This window comes from Onychomys torridus, chromosome 18 (assembly GCF_903995425.1).
Source record: "Onychomys torridus chromosome 18, mOncTor1.1, whole genome shotgun sequence".
NCBI classification, from domain to species: Eukaryota; Metazoa; Chordata; class Mammalia; order Rodentia; family Cricetidae; genus Onychomys; species Onychomys torridus.
This window is the reverse complement of record NC_050460.1, coordinates 13,299,546-13,310,987: the sequence shown is the minus strand read 5'-3', so window position 1 is coordinate 13,310,987 and position 11,442 is coordinate 13,299,546. Positions and strand designations below refer to the sequence as shown.

Below are 11,442 nucleotides of genomic sequence, written 5' to 3'. Positions count from 1 at the left end.
TCTGGTCTAGATGGGAGTTCTGGGGCAGATGGGAGCTGGGGGCTCTCTGGTCCAGATGGGAGATCTGGGGCAGGATGGATTGCTGGACACTGGTCTCTACGTCTCCAGAAGTGGCTGGGGTCTCCAGCAGATGTGTGTGGGGGCAAGGTGTTGAGGTTGTAGTGTTCACCGGAGTGTTTCTCTCTGGTCCAGATGGGAGTTCTGGGGTGGATGGGAGCTGGCGGCTGGTCTCTGAGTCTCAGGAAGTGGCTGGAGTCTGGGGCCTAACCTGAAGTTATTTTAAGGCTTTGTTTCAGCCATGGTGCACACTGAAACCTGTGAATGCATCTTTGAACATTAAGATTAAAAGCATGGCTCCTGGGACTCAATTGGTTTCCTTAGTCATTAACTTCAACTGTGATCTGTCCAGGTCCTTAAGTGAAACTCATAGGCTCTAGCTTCATAACTCTTCCTTGTATTTATTTTTAATCATCAAAACTACTATTTAAACTAACAATATTGTTAACAATTAGATAGTGCAGCTTAGAAAGAAATCATCTTCATAATAATCCACAGGTAAAAGTGCCCAATAGAATGGGTTGTTTCCATGAGATAAACACACTAAATTGCACGCGCACGCGCGCGCACGCACACACACACACACACACACACACACACTATTCTAAGGTTCTGGGATCATTTTCAAAATGAGGTATGAAGAGTGTAAGAGCCAAAGGGGGTGGGGAAATTTCTTTTTTGCCCCAGAAATAATGTCTGTGTGGATGTAATATCATGGTTCTGGTTTATAAACGCCCTCTACATTCAATGTCAGATCCTGTAATTTCTGGCCATCTGCTCAGGATAAATGAGAAGAGATGCATTGAATCTGGGCATGTCTCCAAATGTATCAGGGAGATATACAGCTCATGTAGCTTTCTGTCAGTACATGGGAAGTTCTCAACAATGCTATAGGTGAATAATAAGTCCAGGAATGGTGCAGGGAGGATGCTATGACATCAAAGCCTCCATCACTAACTATAGGAACCACATCATCTCTGAGGAAGAAGCAGACTTTTTTGGAAGGATACTCAGAAGCTCACAGAACCAACCAAAGGCCAAAAGACAGGAAGGAAAGTTCCACCAAGGAATCTGATGTCATGGCACTGCAATATTTGTATAGCTTCCCCTTAAATTCTGCAAATTATAAACCCTAGAATTCAACTGACCAAGACAGAATCCAAGTGGAGAAAGGATAGGAAATGTGGGTCCCAACCTGATGGCTCACATTGAGAGCAAATGCCTTGTTTTAAAATTTCTTCAAAATAATTTTGGCTATGAATAGACAAAAATGACAAATGTAAGGCTAATGCTTAAAGTGACTTTTCCCCATATATCTTGTAATTTGTTAAGACTTCAATGTATACCAATATTTTGATGTTTACAATAAATAATTTTGACTGTATGTAGTAATTTTAGCGCCAATTTTAAGAGAAAAAAGTCCACTGACAGAAACTGTTACATTCCCAAGTCCACATACCAACATGGAGTTTGCAGTTGGGCTTTGCTATCTGGATGCAGGGCTACCATTCTCAGCTCTGTTCTATACAGCATATTCCAAAGTACCCTCCCACATAGGTTTGAATGCATGAGGTTTCAAAATGCTACTTTTTATCCCTTGAGCCATAATCTTATAAATAAAAATCTTCAGTGGCATGTAAGTTGCTTGTTGTTTGTGGGATTTTTTTTTTATGCTAGAGAACTTTCAAAAAAAAAAAGATCATGCCATAAATTTAACCAGACACAAAGTCTATGAATCTCAATGAACTTCAGTTAGCCATGCTGAAACTTCACATTGGATTTTATACATTCACTATCAAATATATATTTGATATACACTTAGCTTCCACCAAGGGAAAAAAAAAAAACTCCATGACAGAGTTAAAACTAGAAAAAAAAAAATAGCTTCATGTCCTCCTTCATGGTTCATGTGCCCACCACATACATCCAGTTCTTCTTCATCACCTAATAGTTGCCCATACCTCTTCTCATTTCTACATGTTACGCTGTACCCAGGTGATGTAGTGTAGTGGAAGAGTGTCTACACACCATGCCCTCTGGGTTTGATTGATATATACACATGATGCCAGATGTCATGATATAGGCTTCTGATCCTAGTTACTGAAGAGGCTGAGGCAAGAGGATCAGACTGGTAAAAAGAAAAAATAGCAAGATTAATAGATATAGAAATAGGTTGTATTTTCATGTTTTAAAACAAGAGAAGGGTTGGGAATTTAGCTCAGTGGTAGAGTGCTTGCCTAGCAAGCACAAGGCCCTGGGTTTGATCCTCAACTCAAAAAAAAAAAAAAAAAAAAAAAAAAGACAAATGTATGAGACAACATATTTGTATGTAAATACATGGTAGGAAACCAGAAAAATTAATATCAAACTATTGGCACAAACGTAGAATGAGTAGATATCTATATTTATTTTGTGTACTATTGATTATTTTTAACTCATTTATGCATTTAATTGGTGTTTCTGTGATATTGTACTTGAAACACTTCATAGAAAAGCTCCAGGGTTGGGGATTTAGCTCAGTAGGGTTGGGGATTTAGCTCAGTGGTAGAGCGCTCGCCTAGCAAGCACAAGGCCCTGGATTCGATCCTCAGCTCTGAAAAAAAAAAAAAAAAAGAAAGAAAGAAAAGCTCCAAATTCAATTAGCATTCGGTTTTAGAACGAGGAAGATTGGCTTTTGAAGTTAGGTAGTATAATCATTGAGCTGGCAACAGACTTTAGCAAGCAATCCATGGCCCAATTGTAAGGTCATCAGATGTCGAACCCATGCCCATGCCTAGGCTCAGCAAGCTGAAGCACATTGAGAAATGCAGTGAAGAATGAAACTAAGTTTCAGAAGGAACAAAAAGTAAAGACCTGGCATTTTCCAAGAAGCCCTTTTGCCCCTCCCTTATCTTTGAAAAGCAGCTGTACAAGATCTCCTCTGCTGTACATGGCTTCCCTCTGGGTAAGATGAATACACCCAGGTGCCAACTGCCTGGCCTCTAATCAGGTGGGTATCTCTGGAACCCAGAAGCAAGTGTCTGTGCCTGCCCTCCATCTCTACCACTTTCTCTTTCTCTACCTTCTCCTCACCCTTTATTCTTTCATTTAATTTAGGATAGTTAAACTTCCAACAGCCACTGTTAATGCAGTTTCCATATTTTCATTAATTGAGATGAAGTAATTCTGTCATTTTCCTAAAGCCACATAGCAGGTGAAGGCTAGTCTTCCCCTAGCTAGGGACTAGCCTACTTACTTATGAAAATTGGCAGTTTTACCTCATGTGTTAAAAAGTATCAGAAGAGAACAATTCTGTGTTTGAGAAGATAGGGTGCAGGAAAACACCCCAGTCCTCCACCTTGCTCTCTTCACATCTTCAGAGAGTGATTTTTGTAAAAGGTAGTCAGTGTCTCCAGACCCACACTGTCTTGTTAGCCTCCAGTCAGATCTCACGTCCTTCCAAGTATCCTGACTCAGTCGAGTGATCAGTTTTGTCCAGGCATGAAGATTATGATGACAAGCCCTTGCTATTGAAACAGTGACAGAGTCTATAATATTTAAGCTACTGCTGACATCCTACAATCGATAATCTAATGTTGAAATCATTATGGTCAGTCTATCTCCTTTCTTCAGACCATTTGAACTACTTTTCTTTTTTCATTGTTTTCTCTCTCTCTCTCTCTCTCTCTCTCTCTCTCTCTCTCTCTCTCTCTCTCTGAGACAGGGTTTCTCTGTGCAGCTTTGCACCTTTCCTGAAACTCACTCTGTAGCCTAGGCTGGCCTCAGACTCACAGAGATCCACCTGCCTCTGCCTCCCAAGTGCTAGGATTAAAGGCATGTGCCACCAGTGGCCTGGGTTGGATTGCTTTCTAATCCCTTCTTTCTTCTTCAAGTCCATCCCTAATTCAGTTCATCTTAATGATATTGATCCATTTTTATACTGTTAGGTACAGTACTGATATCATACATGCAGAATGCAAAAGAGACAGAATCATGTCCCTAGACGCTGGGCTGTCACACTGGATGTCAGCATGTAGAAGACTGCAAATAGATCCATATCTGTTGCCATGCACAAAACTCAAGTCCAAGTGGATCAAAGACCTCAATATAAAACCAGTTACACTGAACCTGATAGAAGAGAAAGCAGTAAGTAGCCTTTGAACACATTGGCACAGGAGACCACTTCCTAAATATAACACCAGTAGCACAGACACTGAGAGCAACAATTAATAAATGGGACCTCCTGAAACTGATAAGCTTTTGTAAGGCAAAAGTCACTGTCAATAAGAAAAAACAGCAGCCTACAGAATGGGAAAAAAATCTTCACCAACCCCACATCTGACAGAGGACTGATATCTGAAATATATAAAGAACTCAAGAAACTAGACATCAAAATACCAAATGATCCAATTAAAAAATATGGTACAGACCTAAACAGAAGAATTCTCAATAGCAGAATCTCAAATGGCTGAAATACACTTAAAGAATTGTTCAACATCCTTAGTCATCAGGGAAATGTAAATGAAAATGACTCTAAGATACCATCTTACACCTGTCAGAATGACTAAGATCAATAACACTAATGACAGTATATGTTGGGGAAAATGTGGAGTAAGGAGAACACTCCTCCACTGCTGGTGGGGTGCAAACTTGTACAGGCACTTTGGAAATCAATATGGCAGTTTCTCAGAAAAATGGGAATCAATCTACCTCAAGACCCAGCTATACCAATCTTCAGCATATACCAAAGGATGCTCAATCATACTACAAGGACACATGCTCAACTATGCTCATAGCAGCATTATTCATAATAGCCAGAACCTGGAAACAACCTCCTAGATGCCCCTCAACCAAGGAATGGATAAAGAAAATGTGGTACATATAAACAATGGAGTATTACTCAGCTGTAAAAAAAAATGACCTTATGAAATGTTCAGGCAAATATACAAAACTAGAAAAAATCATTCTGAGTGAGGTAACCCAGACCCACAAAGACAAACATGGTATCTCCTCACTCATAAGTGGATATTAGGAGTAAAGAGGATAACCAACCTAAAATCCACAGCTCCAGAGAGGCTAAATAACAGAGAGGGCCCAAGGAGGGATGCATAGATTTGCCTGGGAAGGGGAAGTAGAAGAGATCTCCTAGGTAAACTGGGGGCAGGAGGGGAGAGGAGGTGGGGGGACAGGAACTTGAGGGAGCTGGTTGAGCAGACTGGGCACCAGAAGGGGAGGGGGGAGTAATGAAAGAGAAATCTTGATGGGGAGGGGAGGCATTTGGGGGTTAGGGAAGCTCCCAGGAATCCACAATGATAACCTCAGCTATAGTGAAGAGGGTACCTGAATTAACCACCTACTGTAATCAGATTGGTGACTACCTAATTGTCATCAGAGAGCCTGTATCCAGTAACTGGTGAAAGCAGATGCAGAGATCCACAGCCAAGCACTGAGCAGACCTCTAGGAGTCCTCCTGAAGAAAGGGAGGAGGTATTGTAAGAGCCAAGAGATCATGGTTATGACTGGGGAAATCCACAGAGACAGCTGACATGAGCTTGTGGAAGCTCATAGACTATGGGCCAACAGTTAGGGAGCCTGCATTGGACCAACCTAGGCTCACTGCATGTGTGTCACAGTTGCATAGCTTGGTCTGTTTATAAGGCTGTTAGCAGTGAGATCATGATCTGTCTCTGGGGCTTATCTGGCTTTTGGGAACCTGTTCCCTATGCTTGATTACCTCGCCCAACCTTGATGTAGGGGGAAGAGCTTGGTCCTACTGTTGTTCGTTTTTTCTACTTTTTTGGGGGGCCTGCCACACAGCTCCCAAATAAATTACTCATAGAGGTTTATTCTTAATTATGAATGCCTGACCTTGCTTAGCTTATTTCTTGCCAGCTTTTCCCAACTTTAAATTGCCCTCTCTATCTTTTGCATCTGGGCTTTTCCTGTTCTCTTAGTTCTGTAAATCATACTCTCACTCCATGGCTTGCTGTGTAGTTGGGTGGCTGGTCCCTAGAGTCCTCCTCTTTCTGGCTACTTCTCTTTCTCCCAGATTTCTCCTATATATTCTCTCTGCCTGCCAGCCCCACCTATCCTTTTTCCTGCCTCACCATTGGCCATTCAGTCCTTTATTAGACCATCAGGTGTTTTAGGCAGCAAAGTAACACAGCTTCACAGAGTTAAAAAAAAATGCAACATAAACAAAGTAACACACCTTAAAATAATATTCTACAACATCCTACCTCAACTTGATATGCCACACTCTGCTCAAGCCCATGGGAGGCCTGCCACTTTCTGAATGGAGACAGAGAAGGGGTGAATGGGGAGGGATAGATGGGAATGGGGGACAGAACCAGAGGAGAGAAGGGAGAGGAAACTGTGGTTAGTATGTAAAATAAATGAAAAAATGTTAAATAAATGAATCAAAGAATAAAAAGGGAAAATACCAGAGTAAGGATTTTGTTGAATAAGTAACATTTTGAAACCTGAGTGCTGAAAAATGACATGAGTGGAAAAAGAAATACTGTGAGTACCTTTTATCAATTAGAGAAAAGGTCATGTGTATAACATGAGAGAGGAGATTCCTACAGGTGGCTCATGACAGAGTTTATTTCAATGCACAGCATACAGAGCAAGGGCAGCAAGCTGGAACTCCTCCAGGTAAACCACTGAAGACAAATCCTTCAGTACTGTGTAGGTAAAAGATCTTGTTCCCATTGTTCTGAACTCTTACTAGATAAGAATGAACATCATGATGGGTGCTGTATTACTTAACACATTTTTTTCCATTTTGTTATATAGTTTTAGAACCACACTATATTTATATATGTGATATTTATACATCCTAATAATGTATAATTTGTTACTTGGTTTACTAAAGCAATTGTATGGTTTATTAGCATAAATACTTCAGCTTTATTACTCACTGGGATCTCATGAACACTCTTAATGTCACCACAAAATCAGAAATCAAATTGTGGGGTGAACATATATTCTCATAATCAGACATGTGACACAGTCCTGTTGTGGTTTCTGTAATGTAAAAGGTAAATAGATATTTTCCATGTCTTCAAGTTGGACATTCACAAATTTTCAAAAGTAATTTAGTCCTGAGATCTCATGTTCTACCATAGGAACAGTTAAAGGGATATATACACATGCACAAACATGTATTGGCTCTGTTGTGTGTATCTGTTCATGTATATGTGCACATATGTGCTAGGGCATGCCACAAGTGGACTTGAACTGTCATTTTTCATCAATCTCTGACTTACATTTTGAGAGAGGATCTCCCACTGAATTTAGTGATTGGTATTTGCTTAATGTTTGACCAGCAAGCCCCAGAGACCCACCTACCTCTTCTTCACTAGTGCTGGAATTGTGGGTGCATGCCTTAATGTTCCACTTTTCATGTGGATGCTGAAGACTGAGCTCAGGTCCACATATTTGCATAGCAAATGCTTTATCCATTGAACCATCTTCCAGCAGCCCAAACTATGCTCTGTAAAAAGCAAACAATTGTCCTGAAGTAGACATGAATGATCTATCAGACGTTTATGCTTTCCTCCATATTTTCCATAGAAACTTTTGAAATGGGGTTTACAGACAGTAGTTTTATTTAATGTTCGTCTCTATATTCTCAAAAAAGATCTATTATACTAGGAGAACAATCAAAAGTAGGAGGAAAAGTCTCCCATCCACATGGTAGTTTTGAATTATTTATTAACTTAGTGATTTGTCAAGATCAGCTATTTCTGATTAAGTACATTCACTCCTATCATAAGATGAAAATATACATTCTCATACATTTTTAGTATCTTCTGTGTCGACATTTGTGCAAATTAGTGTGTTATGGTTTGCATGAGAATGGCACTAGTTGGAGATTTAGCTTAGTGGTAGAGTGTTTGCCTAACAAGCACAAGGCCCTGGGTTCAATCCTCAGGTCAAAAAAAAAAAAATATGGGCTGGAGGGATAGCTCAGCCATTAAAGGCTAGGCTCACAACCAAAAATATAAGAGAATGGCCCACAAAGGCTCATATATTTAATGCTTGGTCCCCAGTTAGTGGAACTATTTGGGAAGAATTAGGAGGCATAGCCTTGTTGGGATAGTTGTAGCTTTGTTAAGGAAGTGTGTCACTGGGGTGGGCTTTGAGATATCAGAAGCCCATGCCAGGCTCAGTATGTGCCTCAGCTAATGCTCCATCAGCATGCCTGTCTACTCCCTATCATGATGATTATGAATTAATCCTCTGCAACTGTAAGCAAGCCCCAATTAAACGCTCTATTTCAAAAGATTTGCCTTGGTTATAATGTCTCTTCACATCAATAGTACAGTAACTAAAACCCAGTGTAAGGGGTAAATTAACAAAAACTTAACAACCAGCAAACCTGGTTCTTATTGCACTATATATTTCTTGTAGTCAACAAGATGCTAAACAACGCCCAACATCCTCAATGTTGGATGCAGGGCCCTTGATTACACAGCCAATCAACAAGACAGTTTTAATCCTAGCCACCCCATTCTTCCATCCCAATCCCAGTATTTTACAAGTTTGCTTAGCAAATTCCTGTATGCCAAATATGCTGTGTTTTTCTAAGATGTATTCTGTCCCATCTGTGTTTTACAAGACAATGATCTTATCTTAAGATAAAGTATATTAGAAGAAAATTATGCTTTGATAGAATATATATTCTCCAAATACTTTGCTAACCATAGACATATTACTTATTATTAAATGTAACAGTAGCCTTTACATTTTTTAATATTTTATTTTATGCTTTATAGGGTATATTATGGTAACTCAATGCATGTACAATTGTTATATGCTATACATATTAATCTAATTGAGACACTAAGTATTTCCAACTCTTGTCTATCACTCACTGAATGGGATGAGAATTTTGAACTCTTCTGGTCATTTTTAAATATATCATGTAACTATTATTTTGTTCTGTATTTATTTTCATACAATTGCTTGCTTATATTTCTGCATTCTCAAAGTAAATTCCCAGCTTCTTAAAGGAAATTGGGAAATTGGTAGGCCCATTCTATATTTTTTTTAAGTTTATATCTTTTATGGATCCTAGGAGAGTATTTAGCACATAATAAGCACCAAAGCACTGTCTATGAAAGTAGGTTAAATACAGTTCTAGACACATATACAGTATATCACTTGACTTCCTGCATTGTACATTGTATGAAACAGTAGCCTCTCACAATCTATGTAATACATTCCTCAACACTCAAAATAATTATATTACAGAACTTAATATGTTTCCAGTGGGTGGAGAATTTTAACTAGTCTTGCCCCTTTGTGTGTGTGTGTGTGTGTGTGTGTGTGTGTGTGTGTGTGTGTGTTGTCTCTGGAGTGCTCTGAGCTCTGAACGTGCAACCTAATTCCACACACAGAGCAGTCCTCTGCTCTTATCAACCCAACACAGTCTGTGAAGCCTTCACTACAGCTATGTGCTTTGCCACAGTCATGAGGTACAAATTCCCTCTCTGGGCCATAGTTCTTGAAGTTTTTATGATTGTTTTATTTGTATTTTTTGTTGAATATGAGACAACCCAGCAGGTCAATGCTACAGCATCAACAAAGACGGACGAATTTTTTCAGTTGTATCCCTGTGAGTAAACAATGTACTTCTTATACTCCTTTGGGTTCCTCAGGGTCTCAGAATGTAAATATTTAAATACTATAACATTATACATTTTTGAGGTACTCTTAGAATTGTCTAGTATTTTGACTGTCATGGGAATTATATGTCTCCATTAGAACATTCTTGTCTTCTGTTTATGACAAAAGTGTTTGGACAGAATCTGTGTTTGTTCAAATGTCAGAATAATGAGCTAAAAATTAACATTCTGTCCTTTTTTTTTAATTCGTCACATCCTTAACACTAAATAATCATCTTTTTGTTTGGGTTTCTTTACTTATTCTGTAAGAAATGAAGGTGTTGGTCACCTTCCCTCAAATAAAAAAAGCCAAAGACAAATGCTGTCAGACAAAGATAAAGGTAAAATGGAGTGAAGAAAGGGAAGCCAGAATTCACCTTGGGTCCTTAGATATAAGAAGGGATATTTAGGCAGATGAAGGAGGTTACAGGAGTTTTCATTAATGTATTCTAGGTTTTGTAGGATTAACAAAAAAGACAGTTTGTTTTGGTGTTTTAGTTGAAAATGGTGAATATTTGATTTAAAAATAGAATCCTTCACTGAGAGCAGAGACTGAAGAAAAAGAACAATTGCACTTCTAGTTCAGAAAAGAAGGACTATGAAATAGTGAATATACAGTAAGCACCGTTTGCTGAGGGGGACCATTAGAGGAAATAGTGAATATACAGTAAGCACCATTTGCTGAGGGGTTATCATGACCCTGACACAGTCATTAGCTCACCTTCCAAGAGAGATAAAGTGCACCATTATTTCTACATTTTTAAATGACACTCAAACAACTTCAATTTTTTTTAAATCATTTAAAATAGCAATTGTTATTATTGTTTATAACACCTGTGTAAACTTCTTAAAATAATGCTTTCATGCCTGTATTTTCCAGGAGTAAATACAGTAGAAGCTTTCTCATTAATGAGTTATGACCAAGGATGACTCAGCAAACTACAAAATTCAAATTTCAGAGTAGAGTTAGGATCCTAGGCAACATGCTGAACTCAGTTGCCTTTACACTCACAGATATTTGATAGTGCTCTTGATCAAATTTTATATTTTTCAATTTAGAGACAAAACAGATAGGATTATTTCAAATATTGTGCCAATATACATAGTATTTTTTCATTCATTCATTCATTCATTCATTCACTGAATAAATCTGGTAAGGAGCAAGAATATACTATAAAAATTTATTCAGCCGGGCGTTGGTGGCCCACGCCTGTAATCCCAGCATTAGGAAGGCAGAGGCAGGTGGATCTCTGTGAGTTCAAGGCCAGCCTGGTCTACAAAGTAAGTTCCAGGACAGCCTCCAAAGCTACAGAGAAACCCTGTCTCGAAAAACCAAAAAAAAAAAAAAAAAATACTCAAAGATGAATCATTTGCAACCCCATTACAGTGAAACACCACTCTACTGCATATGGGAGCAAGGGGGTGCAGGACAACACACAACACAAGGTGCCAAAAATACTCTCCAAGATTAATGTTATTCAAATAAAATCATATCAAGATCTTAGGAATACAATCATTTCCACAATTCAAGCTGAAGCAGTGAGCCTGGTGACAAAGATTCTAAGCAAAATTTCAGTTCAAAATGAGGTAAAAGGCAAGGTGGAGGAAGTAACTGAAAATTAATTATTTCCTTACTTAATAACAGGTGGTTAATTTCTGGCCATTTAGGGTACTGTCTGCCAACGAGAGCTAACACTGCATCTTATACTTGCAATTTTCTAAGCCCATACAT

The 11,442-nt window shown here is 38.9% G+C and overlaps 1 protein-coding gene across 1 annotated transcript in view; it reads left to right on the top strand.

Moving 5' to 3' along the window:
- The first annotated feature begins 9,516 nt into the window (after positions 1 to 9,516).
- Positions 9,517 to 11,442, top strand: part of Rhag (Rh associated glycoprotein) — a 31,625-nt gene continuing 29,699 nt past the window's right edge. The window contains exon 1 of the mRNA XM_036166987.1: positions 9,517 to 9,661. Coding sequence (XP_036022880.1) covers positions 9,517 to 9,661 — 145 coding nt within the window. The remainder of the gene's footprint in view (positions 9,662 to 11,442) is intronic.